The 23,124-nt window shown below is 50.9% G+C and overlaps 1 protein-coding gene across 1 annotated transcript; it reads right to left on the minus strand.

The window, feature by feature from the left end:
• Positions 1–3,530: 3,530 nt before the first annotated feature.
• Positions 3,531–14,041, minus strand: LOC116524040 (angiopoietin-related protein 4-like). The gene is made up of 4 exons (XM_032239140.1): positions 13,533–14,041; positions 12,540–12,650; positions 7,876–8,020; positions 3,531–4,087 (listed from the first exon to the last, which is right to left on the minus strand). Exons 1-4 carry the CDS (start codon positions 13,941–13,943, stop codon positions 3,939–3,941), a joined length of 816 nt encoding a protein of 271 aa, XP_032095031.1. The 5' UTR covers positions 13,944–14,041; the 3' UTR covers positions 3,531–3,938.
• Positions 14,042–23,124: the final 9,083 nt, after the last annotated feature.

Genomic DNA, 23,124 nt, shown 5'->3' on the forward strand with positions numbered 1-23,124 from the left:
ATTCTCTCTCAATCACTCTCTTTCATTCTCTTTCTTTCTCGTTCTCTCTCCCTCTTCCTCTCTCATTCTTTCGCTCTCTCATTCTTTCTCTCTCTAATTCTCTCTCATTCCTCCCCCCTCTCTCATTCTATCTCTCTCATTCTCTCTTTCTCTAATTCTCTCTCATTCTATCTTTCTCTCTCATTCTTTCTCTCTCTCATTTTCTAATTCCCTCTCTCATTCTTTCTCTTATCCTGTCTCTCATTCTCTCTCATTCCCTCACTCCCTCATTCTCTCCTCTCTTGTTCTCTCAAAATCTTTTATCTATCATTTTTTTCTCAACCTTTCTCATTCTCCCCTTTCTCACTCCCTTATCTCTCATTCTCTCTCTATTTCATTCTCTCTCTCTCTCTTGTCTCATTCTTTCTCTCTCTCCATTTCTTCTCTCATATTCTCCCCCCTCTCTCTCTCATTCTCTCTTCTCTTGTTGTCTTTCTCTGTCCTCTCTCACTCTTTCTTTCTCTCTCTCCTCTCATATTCTCTCTCTCTCATTCTCTTTCATTATCTTGTTCTCTCTCCCTCCCCTCCTCTCTCTTTCTTTCTCTCTCTGCTTCTCCCATATTCTCTCTCTCTCTCACACACACACACTCACTCCCACAAAGGCTGAGGGCAGAGCAAGGCCTGTTTCAAATCTCTTGCCATGATGGCGAAGGGACCAGGAGGGCCGTGGGCGTGCGGGGGGGGGGGGGGGGCGGCGGCAAGGAAACGGAGGGGCCTCCTGTGTCAGTTCCAGAGATCCAGCTGAGCGTCCTGTGGTGGTTCGTCACGACCACTGAAACTGAACACCGAGGGTCCAAGGACCCCCCCCCTCCCTTCCCTGGGCTCCCCCCTCAGAGACAGGGCTGCCTTGCCCGCTTCTCTGCCGGGACTGAGGGGGAGCAAAACGAAGGACGGGCATCGGGAGGCCCCGACTGCGCCTTCCTCAAACAGATGCCATCCAGATGTTCTGCCTGTGCTGGAAATGGCTGAGCAACTGTCCTGGGGAAGCCGGGTGCAGAAGTTGCCCCATTGAGGAAAAGGGGCCTCTGAGGAAAGGCTGGGCTGGGTGGGGGGGCTTCCTGGCAGACCTTTCATTGCCCCACTAGGTAACGTCACCCGTGCTGGTCCAGCGAGCACCCTGGCACTGATGCGGTTACCTAGTTGGCCCATGAAACGCCTGCAAGGAAGCCGCCCAGCTCAGAGACCATCAAGGACCCCCCACCGCCCTCCTCCTGCTCCTCCTTCCTCCACGCCGCAATCCACTCCCTTCTGGCACTGATGAGGTTACTTAGCTGGGTCAGGAGACGCCTGCAGGAAAACCCACCAAGGCCAGAGAGCACCAGGGACCCCACAGTCCTCCTGCTCCTCCTCCCTTCTTCCTGGCACTGATGTTGTTACCTAGTTGGGCCACGAAACGCCTGCAAGAAAACCGCCCAGCTCAGAGAGCAACAGAGACCCCCCCCCATTCAACCCTGAGCTGCAAAGGATCCATGGGTAAAGCTGAGCATGGGGGGGGGGCGCTCCCTTCCCCCCAAGCCCCCTCCTTAGCCAACCCACGGCAACCGGGGTCTGCGTCCAAAAAAGCCCTCGGCACGTGCTCAGAAACCCCCGGCTCATTCATACTCTAGGCATGCAAGATGGCACGATTTGGGGTGCCGGGAGGGGGACACGCCCACACCCAGTGCCAGAGCTGGACTTTGCCCTGTGCCAGCCAGGGTGGGGCAGGGCAGGTGGGCAACGGGGGGGCAGAAGGGTGAGGGGAGGGATGTGGCAGGGTGGACGGGGACTTTGCCCAGGGCAGCCCAGAGCAGATGGGGAGGGGGGGGGGCGAAGGGGGGGGAGGAATTGCAGCCCCAAAGAGAGATCCTGTTCTTGGGCCTTGCACGAGGAAGGTGGGGGGGGGGGGGGAGAGAAAATCAGCATCCTCGGAATTGCAGGGGGAGGGGGCTGGGGGATGGCGGGCAAGGGGGGGGGGGAGAGGGGGGCTCCTCCCTCCAAGCCTGGGATAAATTTAGCGGAGATTCTGGAAACAGCTGCCTGGGGCAGGATGCCAGAGAACAGGGCGGGCTGGGGAGGGAGGGGAGGGATGGGGACGGAGGGGGGGGGGAACAGACCCTGGAGTGTAAACATGAACTTTCCCCCAATTCCTTCTCTTCCCCCCCCCCCTCCGCCAGTGGGAGGGAGGGGCCGGCTTGCATCACTCAGCAGCCAAGGGAGGACGTGACCAGGCGCGCGCACACACACACACGCGGGGGGGGCGGGGGGGAGAAGAGTTGGATCAAGGCTAGGCCTGGGAAAATCTGAGCTAGCCAGCAGTTCTTGAGGACTAGCGCTGAATTCTTGAAGACTAGCATCCTCGAGGACTAGAAACCCTAAATCCCAATCTTCGTCCTAACTTTGGGTTTCCAACGAAGGGAAGAACCAGGCAGAGGCTTTCTTGCCAGCTGCCAACTGTGCCCCATGCCCTGGTTGGTGCCACGCCAGCCAGCTGCCACCGCCAAGGGCTGGGGTGCCCCTCAATCAAGGAGGAGGAAATGGGGGGGCAGAGGCAGGGGAGGGACGGGCAATGGGACAACAAGACGATGGGACAACACACACACCCCTGGGTCTCCAGCCAATCAAAGGCCAGTGGCCAGAACAATTCGAAGGAGCCTCCCTCTACAGAAGCAGTCTACCGTCTGCGCACAGCCAGCCCTAGGAAGGCAAGCAAGAGGGGGCCATTGCCCACCGACACCCGCGGGAACTAAAAACTGGGCAAAGGACTCGGCTCTTTTTTCCCGCCTGCCTCAGTTTCCCCCGTGGGCACAGGGGGACGAGGCCCTCTCCCCTCATTCCTTTTCCCCCAAAGGGCCAATAAAAGTCTCCGTTCAAAGCCAGAGGACGGTGCAAGGCCTTGGGCAGTCCGGAACAGATCAAAATCCCCCCCCCCCCAACCATCTACCCTGTTGTGCCCACTTTGGGGCTTTCCAGAGAGACCCAAAGATCATCCAGACGTTTCTTTTCAGAGACAGAATCGGAGGTAAACAACACGAAATATAAGGCATTTTTTAACAGCATCTGGGAATGGGGGCGTTGGGCATCCAGTCCACCTCCCCTCGTCCATCGCTCCCTTCTCGAGGTGCTTGAACCCCACTCCCATCACCCACAGCAGACTTCGAGGAGCCTCCATTTGACCTAACCGATGTGTAGGGGGCTCGCCCCCCCCCTAAAAAGAAAATCCATCAAAAACCCTGGAAAAAGAGCTTCATGCCCCCTGTGGGTTTGTTAGGGGGCAGGGGGCACACCCGGGTGTACGTAAGGAGGGGGGGGGCAAATACACAGACACACCCCACACACACATCTCAAGCCTTTGTCATGGGTGTGAGTCACGGTTCTTCCAGGCTGACCAACGCCCATTCTGGGAAAATGGTTAACTCTCGGTCTGGCTCTGGACTGGGGCCTTTTCCCCCACCCACCCCCAACTCCAACTCCATTTATTTGCAAGACCCCCAGTTCCCCTCTCAAGCCTGAGCTGCCCCCTGACCCCCACCCCAATTACCTTGGATCGGATGGTGTCCCTTGCAAACTGCCATAGCCTGAACTCAAGAATTCAGGTAGACTGCGCTGGCACATGGCTGCCCGGCAGTTCATTATCCCCCTTGGTTTTTAAGCCTTTTTTTAGCTCCAGGATTGAGGGCTTTCTTGGGGTGAAACTGGACCGGCCTTCTTCAAGAGGTCTATTTCCCCCCCCCCCCAAAAAAAAACCAAAATGGGGACCAACCTAGAATTAAAGAGAAACTTTAACACCCGTGTTACTAACTCAACTGCAGGGATTCACTTAACGTCAGAGGCAAGAAAGGGGGTGAAATGGGGGCAAACTCACTTACGGACTGTCTCGCTCAGCGACATAAATTTTGGGCTCTATTGTCGTTAGTCAAGGACTACTTACGTCCTCCAGAGATCTCAATTTTCTCGTAATTATGTCCAAAACAGGATCGTTTGAGCCTGGCCATTGGTCCCTCCAGACAAATTGGCTCAAGAATGGAGAAATGGCCACCAGAAGCTGCGAAGGCTCCATCCCTGGAGGCTTCTAAGAAGAGACCGGACAGGCAATTGTCGGCGATGCTGCAGGGTTTCCGGCCTAAGCAGGGGGGTCAGACTAGAAGACCTCTGGGCTCCCTTCTTCCAACCCTACTATACTAGGGACTAAATTATAGGTTGCTTCATCTCTGGAGGGTCTTTTAAGAAGACACTGGACCAGGCAATTGTCTGAATGGCCGAGTCTCTCCTGCTTGAGCCGGGGGGCTGGACTAGAAGACCTCCAAGGGTCCCTTCCCAAGCTCTCTTATTCTGCAAAGCCACCTTCCTTTCTGGCCAGTCGGCTTCCCTAAGTAGGAAAAATCTGTAGCAGCAGGTTGGAATTTCTCCCCAGGAGCCAAAACCCCCCAAATTCAGACTGGCTGGGAGGTGTGTGTGTGTATGGAGGAGGGGGACACCCACATTTTCCTGGTGTTTGGGGGCTGGTGGGGGGGGGAGAGGAAAGGCAGCCTCTCTGCCCCTCCCTGGGGAGAATTTTCTGGCCCTGCTTTCTGCATATTTTGGAAACCCAGAGCAGGAATGGGGAGGGGAGGGGGAGGGTTTGTCCTTTCCCCTACTTGGCCAGAGGCCAGCCTTCTCTTTCACTTCCCAGCCCCCCAGGAGCCCCCCATCCCTCTTTCCCCCCCTCTGGCACGCCAGTCATTAACCCCGCAGCTCCGGGGGGGGGGGGGGCGCCCGGCAAGCCTTCCGGCTGAACCTCTGACACACTTGGCGGGCAGCCACGGCTCACGGCTTGGAAAGGGAGTGGCGGCCCTTTCCCGCTAACCGGCAGGCTCCAGATGTTTGGGCTCGGGAATCTGGGAGGGCCCCTCCCTGCACATCTGGAGGGTGAAGACTGAACCAGTAGCCCCCCCCCCCCCTTACACACACACACACACAAAGAGAGAAATCTGGAGTCCCTTTAAGGCAGTGGTTCCCAAACTTGGCAACTTTAAGACTTGTGGACTTCAACTCCCAGAATTCTCCAGCCAGCTCTGCAGAGCTGGCTGGAGAATTCTGGGAGTTGAAGTCCACAAGTCTTAAAGCTGCCAAGTTTGGGAACCACTGCCTTAAAGGGACACCCGGAGGGCATCTGTATGGCAACAGGAGTCTCTTGAAGTTTGGCCGCTTGGAAGATTGAAGGACTCCAAGTCCCAGAATCCCCCAGTCAGCCTAGTTGGCTTGGGAGTTGAAGTCTATCACGGAATTCTCTATTGGCCAAGGTTGCCGAACGTCCTTGCGTTAACACACCATGTGGCTTCGTGCAGTGGGATGTTATCACCCGGCCTTTTCTTTCGCGCTGGGAACTGGGAGGCTTTTGATTGCCCCGGTTGGAGCCCCGTGGTGGGAAGCGTGAAGGAAGCAAAGGAGGGGGAAGAGGGCTCCTGGGCATGTGCAGAGTTCGGAAAGATTCCCTGCCTGAAGCCAGGGGGATTCCAGCTCATAGCCAGTTTTGGTGTTGGTGCTTTGCACAACTGGTGGATGCAACTGACTTCCCAGTGTTGGGGTCTGTCAATCGCAAGACGCCTTTAAGGAAGGAAGGAAGGAAGGAAGGAAGGAAGGAAGGAAGGAAGGGAGAGAGAGAGAAAGAGAGAGAGAGAGAGAAAGAAAGAAAGAGAACGGAAGGAAGGAAGGAAGGAAGGAAGGAAGGAAGGGAGAGAGAGAGAAAGGAAGGAAGAAAGAGGAAGGGAAAGGAAGGAAGGAAGGAAAGAAGGAAGAAAGAAAGAGGAGGAAGGAAGAAGGAAAGAAAGAGAACGGAAGGAGGAAGGAAGAGAAAGGAAGGAAGAAAGAAAGAAGAAACAGAAAGGAAGGAAGAAAGAAAGAAAGGAAAGAAGGAAGAAAGAAAGAGGAAGGAAGGAAGGAAGGAAGAAGGCAAGAAAGAGAAAGGAAGGAAGAAAGAAAGAAAGAAAGAAAGAAAGAAAGAGGAAGGAAGGAAGGAAGGAAGAAAGGAGGAAAGAAAGAGAATGGAAGGAAAGGAAGGAAGAAAGAAAGAACAAAGAAGAAAGAAAGAAAGAGGAAGGAGAAAACAAAGAAAGAGGAAGGAAGGAAGGAAGGAAGGAAGGAAGGAAGGAAGGAAGGAAGGAAGGAAGGAAGGAAGAAGACAGAGGATCTGTTGGGCTGCAGAGGCTTCTCAGCTCTCTGTGAGGCAGGGATAGACTGCCTCTGGAGGAAGAGGATCCATTTAGCAACCTGGCCTGAGGCCAGCCTCTCCCAAGGAGCTCAAACCCAACAATTATTTATTTAGTTATTTATTTATTAGACTTATATAGCGCTTCATAGGGCTTTCAGCCCTCTCTAAGCGGTTTACAGAGTCAGCATATCGCCCCCACAGTCTGGGTCCTCATTTCACCCAGGTAGATAGATAGATAGATAGATAGATAGATAGATAGATAGATAGATAGATAGATAGATAGATAGATAGATAGATAGATAGATAGATAGATAGATAGCAATAGCAGTTAGACTTATATACCGCTTCATAGGGCTTTCAGCCCTCTCTAAGCGGTTTACAGAGTCAGCATATCGCCCCCAACAACAATCTGGGTCCTCATTTCACCTAGATAGATAGATAGATAGATAGATAGATAGATAGATAGATAGATAGATAGATAGATAGATAGATAGATAGATAGATAGATAGATAGCAATAGCAGTTAGACTTATATACCGCTTCATAGGGCTTTCAGCCCTCTCTAAGCGGTTTACAGAGTCAGCATATTGCCCCCAACAACAATCCGGGTCCTCATTTTACCCACCTCGGAAGGACGGAAGGCTGAGTCAACCTTGAGCCGGTGAGATTAGAACCGCCGAACTGCGGATCACAGTCAGCTGAAGTGGCCTGCAGTCCTGCACCCTAACCACTGCGCCACCTCGGCTCAGATCAATTTCCTAAACTTGGCAAGAATTCTGGGAATTGTGGCCCAGCCATGGTCAAACATTAGCAAATTTTGCAAAAATTGATTTTCCTAGTTTACACGGGGAGACGCCTGTCCCCGGCTTCCCTCCCACATCCAGGACACAGGTAGTCCTCGACTTATGACGGTTCACTTAGTGACCGCCGAGGTGCCCTGGACTGTCACGAGATCTCCTTTCACGGCCTTCTGACAAGCGAAGTCAATGGGGAAGCCAGACCATGAGACTAGCTTGGCAAGTGCACCGGTTCACTTAACGACGGTAGCAAAAAGGTCGCAAAGTGAGGAAAAGGTCCAATAAACCACTGTCTCAAGAGGATGTGGTCGTACGTCCACCTACACACCCAACAACTTTTTGCCTATGCAGAGACAAACCCCTCCCCCTCCCCTGTCTCCATTGACTGCATGAATGACAGCTGCTTCTAGCACTGAGGAGAACTGAGAAGGATGCTAGTCCTCATGACTCTGTAAGCCTCTCTTCTTGGGCCAAAATTGGGCCTGAAGCCCCAGGACAAATATTGAAGCCGACCCAATTATTATTATTATTATTATTTGTTTCCAAATTGCTTCACCCGCCACGGCGTCTCATTTAGCGACGGAAAGTTTGGGCAATTTTTGGCAGATTTCAGCCCACAGCTCAGAGCCATCAAAACTAATGGAGCTTTTGAATCCCGCCCAGCTGTTTTGGTGCCAACCTGGAAAATGTTGTAATACCGACACGTCGTGAATGTTGTAATACCGACACGTCGTTTGATGCTGCTAAAGTCCCGGAATGGCAGATCCAAAAATTCCCTTCTTGTGCAAAAAAGAAAATAAGGCTTTTTGCCCCCCAAACCCCCCCAAAACGAAGCAAAATAAGAATAGGGCCGAGCACGGCAACTTCACTCACTGGGGCCTTCCGGCGTCTGCTCTCCGGCCGCCTGGCTCTGGTTGGCCGCTCGCTCGTCCAGGACGCTGCGCAGGGCGGTCACTCTCCAGCGAGGGGCTTCCTGGGGGTCCTTCTCCCGGCGGTGCAGGGGGCTGAGGGTGTTGACCTGGGAATTGAGGAGGGGGGGCGGGGGAGAGAGGGTTCAGGGGTTTGTTTTCAAAGGGAAGGAACGTGGCGGGCGGAGACTCCCGTCTACGGGAAACGGTTGGGCCTAGTGGTTAAAGCAGCAGGCCACAAAGCAGGGGTTCTTTTTTTTTTTTTGAAAATTTTATTAATTTCATATATACCTTGACAATTATATGATCTCATAACTGTTATTAATAATATGTATTTATAACAATTTTTCCCCCTACAGTTGACAATATACTTGAAATTGCTTTCTTACCATCCCATAGATCCATCTTATCTTACAACATTCCTACTTCTTCTTTCTTCCTTCCCTCCTTCCTTCCCTCCTTTCTTCTCTCCTACTCTCCTTTCTTCCCTCCTTCCTTCCCTCCCTCCTTCCCCCTTCCCTCCCCCTTTCTTCTCTCCTTCCCTCCTCCTTCCCTGCTTCCTTCCCTCCTTCCTTCCCTCCTTCCTTCCCTCCTTCCTTTCCCCCTTCTTTTCCTCCTACCTTCCCCCCTTCCTTCTCTCCTACATTCCCTCCTTCCTTCCCTCCTTCCTTCTCTCCTTCTCTCCTTCCTTCCCTCCACAAAGCAGGAGTTCTAGTCCCACTTTAGCCAGGAAAAACAGCTAGGTGACTTTGGGCCAATCGCTAGGAAACGGTGAGTTCTAGTTCCACCTTAACCACAAAAGACAACTAGGTGACTTTGGGCCAATCGCTAGGAGACGGTGAGTTCTAGTTTGATCACCTTAACCACAAAAGAAAGGTAGGTGACTTTGGGCCAATCACTAGGAGACGGTGAGTTCTAGTCCCACCTTAACAATGAAAGAAAGCTAGGTGATTTGGGGCCAATCTCTAGGAGACGGTGAGTTCTAGTCCCACCTTAACCATGAAAGCTGGCTGGGTGACTTTGGGCCACCTCTTGTTGTGGTGGTGGGGGAAAGAGGAGGAGGGTGTATTGAATAGTTATCCTTGAATCATTACATAAAAATAATAAAGGCGGGATACAAAATATATAAATAAAACCCGGCCTCCATTTGCCTTTCCTGGTAGAGATCAAACTGTCTTAGGCAAGCCACCCCCCTTATACAGGTAGTCCTCAACTTACGACCATGATTGAGCCCAACATTTCTCTGGCTAAATGAGACATTCGCTAAGTGGGTTTTGCCCCATTCCAAGACTTTTCTTGCCACGGCTGCTAAGTGAATTGCCGCCGTTGTTAAATCAATAACACGGTTTGTTAAGCATTGCTTGTTTGTCTGGTGTCAATCCCTGCATATCCGAGTTTCTCTTTCTGCTGAACGTAGTGGTTTTCTTAAAGATCTTTCATTGCTCAACTAGGTAACGTCATCAGGGGTACAAGCAAGGAGGATTTACTCCCTGTTTATATATCCTTGCTTGCCCTGGCCAGCGCTGGTAGGGGTGTGAATTTCCCCCCCATAGATAGTTCTTTGATTTATTGTTTTATGCCCGTTTGTCTGGTGTTAATCCCTGCTTATCTGGGTGTGGACTGGTGGAGAACTTTTATTCCCCAACACAGCGACCTCCGGACATCTTGCTCTGCCCATTTTCAGAATGCTAGCTGTGTGGGATTGTGGAATTGGTCACACTCTTGGAGGGCACAACATGGGGGTGGGGGTGGGGGTTTCTGCACCGGCCTCCGATTGATGGGCCACGGAGGAAGAGGGCGGAGGGAGGAGAGAAATACGATGCAGGAAGTCCTCAATTGACAATCAAAATTGGGCACTCCCAGGACTTCCATCGCTAAGCGATGCGGTGTTGCTAAGGGAGCCACGCCCCAATTTTATGACTCTTGGCACGGACGCTAAGCGAATCACACACAGCCGTTTTAACTGGCCCCCTTTGAATGTGCTTGGCAATCAGGCGTGATTGCAACTTGTTGGAAATACCAGCCAGTTGTTAGAAGCCTGGAGGTCGATCACATAACTGTGGGGAGCCCACCAGGGTCGTCATTGTGAGGATCGGTCGGGAGTCACTGTAACTTCTTAGGCAAATGGTCGTAAGGGCGAGGAGTGGAAGAAGACCCCGGGAGGCTTGGACCTTCCCAACCGATCTCGCAAGGGTCACCGCCAAATCAGTTCCAAAGGAAACAGCTGTGCGTTTTAACGTCGCAAAGTTTGGCCTGGACTAGCCCAGAACAAGACGGGCTCCGCTTACAAGGAGTTGAAAAGGGTTCTGAGACCCCCCCCCCCCGACCCGCAATTCAATTTTCAGGGGCTTCTCCCTGTCCTCAGTGCCGGAAACCCGAAGACCAGCATGTGCACGCCTGGTTTTCTGGTGGTTTTCGGGCCATTTTTAGGCTGTTTTTCGGAGCCACCTGGAAAATGGCCAAAAACAACCTGAAAAACCGCCTGGAAACGGCCTGTTTTTTGGGTCCTTTTTCGGGCGTTCCAGCACCTGCGAAGACCAGCTGTGCGTGTGCCCACTGGAAAGCAGAAGCGCAGCTGGCGATGGCACGCGTGCCCACCGGGAGAGGGCTCTTCTGCATGCCACCTCGGGCAGGCGTGCCCGAGGCTCACCATCACAGCCCTCGGAGTTCCCATCCAGAGGCATTTCGAGACCAGCTGGGAAGCAGCAGCGGATAAATTTAATCAGTAAACAAAACCATAAATAAATAAAGACCACTCAGGACAAGATGATCCGGCCGGGAGGGGAACGGTGGTTGCCTGGAGCCAGAGATCATAAAAAGTGGAAAGAAATACTTTCCTCTTTCTCCCTCTCCCCGCCCCCCCCAATAAAGGTTGGGTTTCTAGGCCGTTTGGCTAAATTACAATTTAAAAAAAAAAAAAAAAGTGGCTAGCTGAAAAAGAGGAATTATCCAGGAGATCAAAGGACAGAGTGAATGTTTACTCATCGGCAGATGGAAATGTGGAAATTCTCACATTTCTCTTTCTCTACCTCTCGGTGTCCCCATCAATTAAACTGCAAACAGCAGAAGGGCAAGCGACGTTCTATCGTTTAGAATTTCAGAATAGCATTTATAAGTGGCTGGAAAACGGAAGCCAAAAACAGAAAATAGAAGTCTTTTCTTTTTTGTTTTTACTAATTACTATCAAACTTAAAGTATTGACCGTAATGTAAACATAATGGTGATGTGAACAATTAATATTATTACAATTGTTAGTACAACTGCTATTACACTATTACAGACGTTAAAACGGACAGGAAGGCAATGGAGAACGGAGAATTACAAAGGCTAAACAGGTATGCTGAGGCAAAAGGCTATAAAACTATTTTATATTGTTATGCTTGTCTTGTTTTTTCCGCATTTGTTGTTTTTTTTTTTCTGGTTTTAAAGGTTAAAAATGTTTAATAAAAACTATTTTTTTTTAAAAAAAAAGAAAGAAAGAAGGGCAAATGAGGAATCCTTTAACTCAGTTTCTCAAACTGGGTTTTTAAGATGGGTTGGACTTCAATTCACAGAATTCCCCAGCCCGGCTGGCTAGGGAATTCTGCGAGTTGAAGTCCAAACCCATCTAAAAATGAAACCCATTTGAGAAAAGGTGTTTTAATCCATCCTCAAAAAAAAAAAAAAAAAAAGGCAATCGGGTGCCATTTTGCATAGTCTAAACATAAAATCAGATCCTTTGCAAAGAAGAAGGGTAAGACTAGATGACCTCCATGGCCCCTTTTCCAATTCTGTGATTGGGGCTTTTTTTTTTAAAAAAACAACAACACTCCTTTGTATTTGGACTTGAAAGCTTTGTGAGAAAAATAGGGACAGGGAAGTGTATCTATGTGGCCCCCTCATAGGAGCTCCCCCTCCCCCCCCCTAGTAAAAGTCAGGTAGCTAAAGAATTAGGGGAGGGTCTGGGAAGGGCCGCCCCTCCCTCAGCTGAGACCCTTCCCCCCTCTTAGTTGGAGAAAAATCATTACAGGGGAGGGGGCACCCGTGTTCGATGCCACGCCATCAGCCTAACAAAGCCTCCATATGCTTGCTGGAACCCTTTGGAGATGCTGCATACCACATCCCCCATTATCCCCAGCCATCGCATACCACATCCCCCATTATCCCCAGCCAGCCACCTGAAGCTGAGAGGAGTTTCTTTTTCCATCTTGATCATTTCTGGAAAGCTTTGTCCAACCTTCTCCAGCTGCCCTCCCTTCAATCCCCATTCAGCAATTCCCACTCCCCAAAATGCCCCCCCCAGCCCATGGGCCACTGCCCTTCCAGGGAGCAGGAGACTCCCAACCCCCCACCCCAATTTCAGCTTGGCTCCCCACCCACCCAAGAGACCCTCTCCAGAAGCAACAGATTTTCATTTTTAACGTGGGACGGTTAAAATAATAATAATAATAATAAACTTTTATCTTATTTTCTCTCGTTCTCTCTCACCCTTCCCGACCCCTTTCCCCATTCAACTCCCCCTCCCCACCCCTCCCCCTGCCCGGCACACCCCTTCCCACAGGTGATCCCCTGGAATGCCTCCACTGCCCTCCAGACAAGTGGGGGTCGAGCCTGCGGGGCGCCCCCTCCTCCCCCTCCCCCCCAAAATACCTTGCTCTGAAGGCTCTTAATCTGCAGGTTCTGCTTGTCCATCCGGAATTGCTGCTGTTTGATCTTCTGCAGGAGTTCCTCCATCCTCACGTTCTGGCGCCTGACCAGGTTCTAACAGACAAAGGAAGAAGAGAGCAACGCGGTTAGTCCGGGCGGTTGGGTGTGTGTCGGGGTGCGCGCAAGAGGAGAGCGGTGCCGTGGAAAGAAAGCACGAAGCCAACTAGCCATCTGAAAAACGGCCCCAGATGGACCACCACCACCACATCTGGGGAGGGGGGAGGGCAGGAAAGAAACCCACCCCTGGAGTCAACCTCAAAGCGCAGCTCCGGACTCACGGCCGGCGCACTTCGGGGACCGCTGTGCGCAACTCGCCAGCGCCGGGGAAACGCTGGAGGGAATTTGGGGAGGGGGCGTTTCGTGCAGAACAGAACCAAGGCTTATTTTCCCGGGGGGGGGGATTCCCACGTCCCGGAGGTGTGCTTGTGTGTGTGTTTGTGGGTCCCCTCTTTGCACAACTTCCGGCTCAGCGACTTGGGCGACGCCAGACCCCAAAGCGCTTTTACGCACAATTGTTGCCGGGCGCACCACTTCCCCCCCCCCGCCTCGGGCGCTTTGGCGTTGGAGCCCCCGGGGAATGCGAGCCGGGGTACTCTCGGCTCGGCACAACCAGGAGAGGTCTCCCCGAAGGGCCAGCCCGGTTTCCTGGAAGGTGCCGGAGTCCGTCCCGCCGAGGGAAAAGGAGCCCCGGGAATAAAGAGGGAAGGGCGCGCCTGGCCTCCCCGCCTGCCCATCAGAATCAAGCTGGAAAGGGACCTTCGAGGCCTTCTAGTCCAGCCTCCCTCGCTTAAGCAGGAGACCCTAAACCATTTCGATCGACCGATCAGAATAGAGTTGGAAGGGACCTTAGAGGTCTTCTAGTCCAGCCCCCGTCGCTCAAGCCGGGGACAAAGTGGGCTTCTGCCCTCGCGCAGAGCGCCTGCCTCCGGGACGCACCTGCAGCGCCTCCTCTTCCCCCGCCGTCGCCGGGGCCCCGCTGCCGTTCTGGGCCGCTGCCGCCGCCGGCGCCGTCCCGTCGAGGCGAGCCTCCAGCCCCCGCAGCCGCCCGTCCAGCTGCGCCCAGCGGCCGTCGAAGAGGCGCTGCGCCCGGGCCAGCCGCTCCCTCTGCTCGCTCGCCGCGCGCTCCAGCCCGGCCAGGGAGGCGTTGTGGGCGGCCAGCCGGCTGCTCAGGTCCCGCAGCTGCCCGCCCAGCCGCTCGACGTGCTCGCGGAGCCCGTGGCCCAGCTGCAGCAGCCCGTGGGCCAGCACGTTCACCTCCTCCCACGAGGCCGCCTTCGGGGAGCGCGGAGCCCCCGAAGCCCCCAGCAGAAGCAGCAGCAGCAGCAGCAGCAGCGCCCGGGAAGGCATCGCGGACGGCAGAGCCAGAGCGCCGGAGGAGAGAGAACCAGCTGGAGCTCAAGAGCGCAGCGCTCGCCGCCTGCGCCCGCTTTGGAGAGGAGGCGGCCGGCGCGGCCCCTTTTATAGACGCCGCCCCCGCCGCGCGCACATGGCTGGAGCGGGTCCTTCCCCCCCCTCCCCGCTCCTCCCCCCCCCCGCCCCCCTGGCAGAGAAAGGGAAGCTCCTCCGCAGAGGGCAGTGCCCGGGAAGAGCGCGCGCGAACCCGGCCTGACTCTCTCTCTCTCTCCCTCGCCTCTTGCGCTTCTCCTAGGATATGGCCCCGAGGTGGCCCGAGGGCCGGAGTCCCTGGATGGATCAAATCCGTCAACCCAAAGGCCTTGGGAAGGCCACACTTGGAATCCGGCATCCAGTTTTGGTTGCCACGATGTGAAAAGGATGTTGAGACTTTAGAAAGAGGGCAGAGAAGAGCAAGAAAGAGGATTTAGGGGACTGGAGGCTAAAACATACGAAGATTGCAGGAACTGGGAATGTCTAGTTTAATAGAAAGAAGGACTAGAGGAGACATGATAGCAGTCTTCCAATATCTCAGGGGTTGCCCCAAAGAAGAGGGAGTCAAGCTATTCTCCAAGGCACCTGAAGGCAGGAAAATGGGTGGAAATTAATCAAGGAGAGAAGCAACTTAGAACGGAGGAGAAATTTCCTGACAGTGAGAACAATTAATCAGTGGAACAGAAGTTGCCTCCAGAAGTTGTGAATGCCCCAACACTGGAAGTCTTTAAGAAGATGTTATACCTATTTTTGCTAGGCATAAGTACTGACTTTAAAGTGGTAGAGACTAACTTGATTCTGTACTTAATAACGGCAGCAAGACTGTTGGTGGCGCAATACTGGAAGAAGGAAGACTTGCCTACAACTCAAGAATGGACATTGAAAGTTACAAATTTAGCCGAGATGGCCAAAATATCGGCATACCTTAAAGATCACTCAAATGAGAGATATAAACGAGACTGGAAAAAATGGATTGACTATATACAAAATAAATACGGGACCAAGAAATTCCAGATAGCCTATGCTTAAAACCAGGAATGATTTAAATTGTTTAAAGTTAGCTTAGCAAGAAGAAGCTAAGATCAATGTAGAGATGTTATTAATTTTTTTATTTCTTTTTTCTCAATAGATTGTAGACTGTGTTTGTTAAAAATCTATACCGTGTACGGGTTCTGGGAAGGAGGGGGGGGAAGGAGGGGGGGTCGGGGGGAGGGGGGATATATATTAGGCTAGACACGATGTGTTAGATCTCAATGCAATGTGACTTCACATGTATACTGTTTTTCTTTAATTTTTCTTTAAAAATAGGACAAGCCAAGTACATTAACATATAGTGGAAATACACCAAGGGGAGGAGTAGGAAAGAAGAAGGATGGGTAGAGAGGGATGGGAGAGAGGGTGGGGGGGAAGGTGAAAAGGAAGGGGGGAGTGGATCTGGAGAGAGGAGTGGTAGAGGGGGAGGGGAAGTAGGGTAGAGGGGGATGATGGAGGGAAGATAGAAAGTTGGAGGGTGGTGGAAGAAAGAGGTGTATGGAGAATGGAAGAGGTATATTGGGATTTTATTTTCTGGGGCATTGTTGACAAGAGGAATTGATGCAATTATTGTTTAATACTGTATGGTGTATACATGTGAGTGTAAGAAAATGAAAATAAAATATACTAAAAAAGAAAAAAAGAAAAGAAAATGATGTTGGATAGCCATTTGTCTGAAATGGTATAGGGTCTCCTGCCTAGGCAGGGGGTTGGACTAGAAGACCTCCAAGGTCCCTTCCAACTCTGCTATTGTATTGTATCTTGGAGGTCTTCTAGACCAACCCGCAGCTCAAGCGGCCATTCCAGAGACAATGCCCCTCCGCTCTCTTCTTAGAAACCTCCAGGAATGGAGCAACCTTCAGCCTGCGTGCCCGAAGTGCCATGTCCCCTGGCAAGAGGGGGCCCTGTTCCTCCTCTGGGTTCCTGGTGCACATGTGCGCAGAAGGATCGACTGGCCTATCATGCATGAGGCACTGGAAGAGATGGCCTTCCGTTTCCCGGCGTGAGCATGCGCGCCAGACAGCTGATTGGCGTGCGCATGGACGCCAGTACCCAGAAGGCTAGCTTGCCGGTGCACATGAGCACGCTGGAAACCGGATGTCAATTTCTGGCATGCGCAGGCTCTCTGGCCAGCTCCCCTGCCAGATTGTGGCCCTGAGCCACTCGGTGCAGAAAAGGTTTGCCATCACTGATTTAGAGCGTATTATAATAGGGACCTTGGAGGTCTTCTAGTCCGACCCCTTGCTTAAAAGGAGACCCTATTCCATTCCGGACAAGTGGCTGTCCAGCCTCTTCTTAAAAGCCTCCAGTGCTGGAGAATCCACAACCTCTGGTGGCAGGCAGTTCCACTGGTGAATTGTCCTCACGGTTAAGAAGTTTCTCCTTAGTTCTAGGTTGCCTCTCTCCTTGATTAGTTTCCATCCTGTTGCTTCTTGTCCTGCCTTCAGGGGCTTTTTGAGAATAAGCTGACACCCCTCTTTTTGGGGGGGGCAGCCCCTCAAATATCAGAAGTACTGCGATCGTGTCATCCCTTAATCCTTCTCTTTAGACCTGCCCAATTCCTGCCACCGTTCCCCAGCTGCGTCACTTGGAAACTGGGTTCACAGGACCCAGAAAACCAGAATCAGAAACAGAATAGAGCTGGAAGGGACCTCGGAGGTGTTCTAGTCCAGCCCCCTGCTCAATACCGTTTCAGACAGGTGACTGTGCAGCCTCTTCTTAAAATCCTCCAGGGATGGAGCGCCTACAGCTTCTGGTGGCAGACAGTTCCACTGGTTCAATGTTTTCACTGTCAGGAAGTTTCTCCTAAATTCCAGATTGCTTCTCTCCTTGATGAGTTTCCATCCATTCTTTCTTCTCCTGCCTCCTGGTGCTTCGGAAAGTAAATTGACCCCCCTTCTTCTTCTTTGGGGCAGCCCTTCAAATACTGGGATCCTGCTCTCGTGTCCCCCTCTTAATCCTTCTTTCTCCAGACTGGCCTAACTCAATTCCTGCAGCCGTCCTTCGTGTGTTTTAGTCTCCAGGCCTTTAATCCTCTTCGTTGCTCTTCTCCAAAGTTTTTCCAAAGTCTCAACATCCTTTTTGTAACGTGGGGACCAAAACTGGATGCAGGATTCGAGGGGTGGCCTTACTATTTATCAAGCGGTCCTAAGACTCCAGGTGATTTGTCTATGGAGAGTCACCCAGGTCAACGGTTGCCCCGAAGGTGCTTTTTGTCCCCAGAGTGAAGAAGCTTTTCCGGTGAGAAGCAAAGAAAATCCAGAAACTCCAGTTCTGCCTCTTTAAAAAAAAAAATGCACCTTTGGGGCTTCACGTGATTTTTATTCCATGACCGTTCTGTGTGTCTGTGTGTGAAGGTGGGTTCCTCCTTGGCTGATAGGCAGAGAGAGGCCAGATCCTCCTGATGGCCCTTGAAAGAGGGGAAGGGGATGCACAAGGAGGGTCCAATGATCCCTTTCTGGGGTCCCTGGTGCTCTCTGAAGCGAGTGGTTTTCTTGGAACACTGTTGGGGAAAGAAGGAAGGAAGATAAGAGAAAAGAGAGGCCCTATTCTCCTCTGTCCCTTTCTCTTCTGGCACCTCCAGCCATTACCGTATTTTCCCGAGTATAAGACGCACCGGAGTATAAGACGCAGCAAGGTTTTGAAGAGGTAATTTTTTTTAAAAAATGGGCCCGTTTTTTGCACACAAAAAAGGGCATGGATAGCCTTTAGGAAGCTTATAGAGTGCTGCTGGGGGCTGGGGGAGGCAAAAATGGTCTGTTTTTCGCTCATTTCTGCCCTGCCCATCCTCCGTGCACTCTGGAAGCCCCCTAAAGGCTATGCAGGGCCATTTTAGTGAAGGTGGCAGTTTCAGGAGGCTAAAAAATGCTGTATTCAGTGTATAAGACGCACCCAGATTTCCAGCCTCTTTTTTGAGGGGGAGAAAGGTGCGTCTTATATTCCAAAAAATATGGTACTTCCTAGGTGGCTTCTGGTTGCTTAACATTCTCACCAGGAGTGGGATTCAAATTATTTTACTACCGGTTCTGAGGTTGTGGGTGTGGCTTGGTGGGCGTGGCTTGGTGGGCGTGGCAGAGGAAGGATACTGCAAAATCCCCATTCCCTCCCGATCAGCTGGGACTCGGGAGGCAGAGAATAGATGGGGGCGCGGCCAGCCAGAGGTGGCATTTGCCGGTTCTCCGAACTACTCAAAATTTCCGCTACCGGTTCTCCAGAACTGGTCAGAACCTGCTGGATCCCACCTCTGATTCTCACCTGGGATCACTTTTTACAACAATCCAGCTTAATCAAGGGCAAAACTCCTGTCTTTGAATAAAATTTGAATCCCAGACTCCTCCAGCTGGCCGGCTGCCATAAATTGCAGGTACTCCTTGACTTACAACCACAATGGACCCCAAACTTTCTGTTGCTAAGCGAGACAGCTGTTAAGTCAGTTTTGACCCATTTTTTTTACAACCATCCTTGCCACCGTTGTTAAGTGAATCGCTGCCGTGGTGAAGCTAGTCCCACGGTTGCTAAGTGAATCTGGCTTCCCCTTTGACTTTGCTTGTCCGAAGGTCACAGAAGTGGATTGCACGACCCAGGGGACGCTACAACTGTCATAAATATGAATCTGTTGCCAAGCTTCTGAATTTTGATCATGTGATCCTGGTTGCAATGGTCGTAAGTGTGGGAGGAAATTCAATGTAGATAAAAGTGGTGGTGGGGGGGAGAAGAACAGACCCAGGAAACTGCAGACCAATCAGTCTAACATCAATACCCAGGAAGATACTGGAAAAGATAATTTAAAAGCAAACAAACAGATCTGCCAACATTTAGGAACAAATGTAGGAAGTTTATCACCCAGCCCTCTCCCAGAAAAATGAAATATCCTAGGAAATATTGAAAAGGCAGAATATTTCTCTGGATGTGAAAAGAAAGAAACATGTTTTAAAAGACAGAATAGCTGCCTGTAGCTTCCTGCCCATCCCCACTTTGTTAATGGGCCATTAAGAAGGCCAAGCTAGTCCCTTTACATAATAAAGAGTTCTCCCCTTCAGCTGCAGGGAGATGGGATTAAAGCATGATAATATTGGCCCCAACTCCCCACATGGCATCTGAAAACTCAACCGAACCTGGATTCAAAATGCAGCCTAGAGAGTTGTTCCTTCATGGCTCCATGGGAATCTGACAACCAATCAGAACACAAGCTCAAGATCAAAGGCCAGCGAGGGCATAAAACCAGGGATTTTCAACATCTCAGTCCTCCCTTCTCTTCTTCTCCATCAACATTGAAGCATGTGATCACCTTTTCTGTTCAGGGCTCAAGCCGTGTGGTCCTGTCCACCATTAAAACCATCTTTCCAAGCAGCCTCCATCTCTCCAGTGTCTTTTCCCCCACTTGGAGCCGAACCCAGAAGGACATTTCTTTCATCACAAGCAAAGTATTAACTAGCAGCCAGCGTGAGTTTGTTAAAAACAGATCATGCCAAACCAATCTTATTTCCTTCTTCAACACAGAGACTTAATTAGTAAACCAGCAAAATACTGTGGACATCAGATGCTTAGACTTCAGCAAGGCATTCGATAAAGTAGACCACAACCTACTTCTTGGCAAGCTAGGGAAATATGGGGAAGACAGCATCACCACCAGATGGATTTGCAACTGGCTGACCAACCGTACTCATTGAGTAGTCCTTAATGGGTCTATGACTACCTGTAGGGAAGTAAGCAGTGGGGGACCCCAAGAATCTGTCATAGGCCCAGGACTCTTCAATAGCTTCATAAATGACTTCGATGAGGGAATAGAAGGGAAACTTTTACCAAATTTGCAGATGATACTAAGCTGGCAGGAATAGCCAACACCCTAGAAGATAAGCTCAGGATCCAGAAGGATCTTGATAGACTTGAACACTGGGCCCTGTCCAAGGGTGGCTTCCTGCCAGTTCTAATCTCTTCTATAGAAGAAGTTCCACAAATCTACAGTGCTGTTTAGAACCGGATCCAGCTCCCTCCCCACCCCGCCCGTCCGCACATCATCAAGATGAAGAGTGAGAGGAGGAATTCTGGGAGTTGAAGTCCACAAGTCTTAAAGCTATCAAGTTTGAACACCCCTGGGTTTTTTCTCCTAAAGGGTTAGGGGTGCAAAGGTCTTGTAACTTGACAGCTTTAAGACTTGCACACTTCAATGCCAGAGTTCCTGAGCCAACGTGACTGGAGGAGGAATTCTGGGAGTTGAAGTCCACAAGTCTTAAAGCTGTCAAGTTTGAACACCCCTGTTTTTTTTTTCTAAAGGGTTAGGGGTGCAAGGGTTTTGTAACTTGACAGCTTTAAGACTTGCACACTTCAATGCCAGAGTTCCTGAGCCAACATGACTGGAGGAGGAATTCTGGGAGTTGAAGTCCACAAGTCTTAAAGCTATCAAGTTTGAACACCCGTCAGGGTTTTTTTTTCTAAAGTGTTAGGGGTGCGAGGGTCTTGTAACTTGACAGCTTTAAGACTTGCGTGCTTCAAATGCCAGAGTTTCTGAGCCAACATTTTGGTTGCTAGGCAAGAGCGTTGTTAAGTGAGTTTCACCACATTTCACAAGTTGGCCACGCCCACGCAGTCACATGGCTGGCAAGCCACTCCCACTCAGTCACATGGCTGGCAAGCCACTCCCACAAAGCAGGCCACACCTACAGAAGAGGTTCTAAAACATTTTGAAACCCACCACTGGCCCAGTCTAACAAAATGAAATTCCATGTAGAGAAAAGTAAAGTCCTACACTTAGGTAAGAAAAACCAAAAGTTCTCATATAAACCTGGTGAAACCAGTCTTAATAGCAGGAACTCTGAGGGGGGGTCTTGGTGGACAACCAGCTAAATATGAGCCAGCAGCGTGCAGTGGTGCATTAAGTTGCATTAACGGAGGGATTCAATCAAGTTCAAGTGAAGCATTAATACCACTCCACAAACCCTTAGCAAGGCCGCACCTAGAGTCCTGCACCCAGTTTTGCTCACCAAGAGGTTGAGACTCTGGAAAGAGTGCAGAGAAGAGCAGCCAGGAGGATGAGTGGACTGGAGGCTCAAACATACGATGAACGGTTGCAGGAACTGGGCATGGCTAGGCTAGGGAAGATAGGCTCAAAGCTATCAAATTTTCGTAGTAAACCAATAAAACAATATAAATCGAAAGATACACGTTTTCAGGAACTGGGCCTGGCTAGTCTAGGGAAGAGAAGGACCAGGGGAGACAGGAGAGCATCTTCCAATACTTGAGGGGCTGCCCCAGAGAGGAGGAAGGGGGTCAAGCTATTCTCCAAAGCATCTGAAGGCCAGAGAAGGAAGAATGGATGGAAACTGACCAAGGAGAGATTCAACCTGGAAACAAGGAGGAATTTCCTGACAGTAAGAAACAATCAACCAACAAAAGAGAAGTTGCCTTCGGAAGTTGTGGGAGCTTCATCCCTGGAGGCTTTCAAGAAGAGGCTGGACTGCCATCTCTCAGGAATGGTGCAGGGTCTCCTGCTTGGGCTGGGAGGGGTTGGACTAGATGACCTCCAAGCTCCCTCCCGATTCTTGTTATTCTATTCTCTTTATCTATGAGTGTCGTGGAAACCCGGCTGCTGGGTTATCACGTCACGTGAGTCAGGGTGCGGTTTCTGTCTACGCCCAACACCTTGTGGGAATTGTGTTTTGCACACATGTCTCCCTTGGGGGGCCGATCTCCCTCCACCAACGCAGGAATCGCGAGGTTGACGCATTGAGCATCAAAGCTGAGTTGAACTCAAGTCACTCCGTATAAATAGACCTACAGACCAAATCCCTGGTGATGTTCACACCGTACACAATCCAGAAAGTTGCGCCCATGCGCTGCGCACACCCTCCCCTCTCCTTCCGCCATCTCTGATTTGTCAGTCTTTCTATCTTGATGGATTCGGGGAGTGGTGAAGACCTTCAGACCCCCCGCCTCTTCTTAAAAGCTTCCAGTGTTGGAGAATCCAAAACTTCTGGAGGCAACTTCTGTTCCACTGATTCATTGTTCTAACTGTCAGGAAATTCCTCCTTGGTTCTAAGTTGCTTCTTTAAAAGCATCTTCGGTTGTCCCAAAGGGGCTTTTTTTTTCCCCCCCAAGAGGCAACTGGACTCTCTCATTTTTTTTCTACTTAGAACAGTGTTTCTCAACCTTGGCAACTTGAAGATGTCCGGACTTCAACTTCCAGAATTCCCCAGCCAGCGAATGCTGGCTGGGGAATTCTGGGAGTTGAAGTCCGGACATCTTCAAGTTACCAAGGTTGAGAAATACTGACTTAGAATCTGACACGATTGCACAGAAGAATGTTTTGTTTTTTTTAAATCTGGGCTAAATCCAAAGAAATACCTCTTTGGCGTACACAGAAACCAAGATTTGCTTCCAAATTTGCAATATTTCTGTGTGCAACTGAATCGGCCTGGCTCAGAAATCTAGTTTCATTTCGGAGTGGTGGTTTATTATTCATCTATCGAGAAGGCAGGACGAGAAGCAACGGGTGGAAACTAATCAAAGGAGAGAGGCGACCTGGAATTAAGGAGGAATTTCCAATTCGTCAGGGCTTGCCACCAGAACTTTTTGGGGTGCTCCAACACTGGAGGTTCTTAGGAAGAGACCTGACCCCCCCATTTGTCTGAAATGGTAGCGGGTTTCCTGCTCAGGCAGGGGGTTGGACTAGAAGACCTCCAAGGTCCCTTCCAAGTTAGTTGTTTTGTTCTGTTCTGTTCTGTGGGTTGGACTAGAAGACCTCCAAGGTCCCTTCCAACTTAGTTGTTTTGTTCTGTTCTGTTCTGTTCTGTGGCTTAGGGAGTGTGGCTTAACACTTCCCCAGGAAGATCGTGGGGGCCAATGTCACAACTGGCTGGAATTAGTCAATGATGGTTTCACAACACTTCCCACCAGCCTTACAAAGTAGGTCAATGCCATGTTATTTCCTCACTGAGCTCCTTCTCCGCTGCAAGATTCCTGGGTCAAGATTGAATGGTCTCCTGTTTTTGTTTTTTTTTGCAAAAATTAAAAGAAACCCCTTCCCCCAAAAAAGCTACCGGCTCCGATTTCAGCTACGGAATGTAGCCAAGGCTTCAACCAACCGTTAAGGAGAGTTTAGGAAGCTGGACAG

Source organism: Thamnophis elegans, chromosome 1 (genome assembly GCF_009769535.1).
Source record: "Thamnophis elegans isolate rThaEle1 chromosome 1, rThaEle1.pri, whole genome shotgun sequence".
Classification (NCBI taxonomy): domain Eukaryota; kingdom Metazoa; phylum Chordata; class Lepidosauria; order Squamata; family Colubridae; genus Thamnophis; species Thamnophis elegans.

Bases quoted from the DNA above. Each gene is read 5' to 3' on its own strand.
- LOC116524040 (XM_032239140.1), bottom strand. From the start codon at position 13,943: ATGCCTTCCCGGGCGCTGCTGCTGCTGCTGCTGCTGCTTCTGCTGGGG. The intron at 12,651-13,532 runs GTGCGTCCCGGA...TTTGTCTGTTAG, and splicing joins GGGAAGAGGAGGCGCTGCAG to AACCTGGTCAGGCGCCAGAA. The intron at 4,088-7,875 runs GTGAGTGAAGTT...GTCTCTTCTTAG, and splicing joins GCAGACGCCGGAAGGCCCCA to AAGCCTCCAGGGATGGAGCC.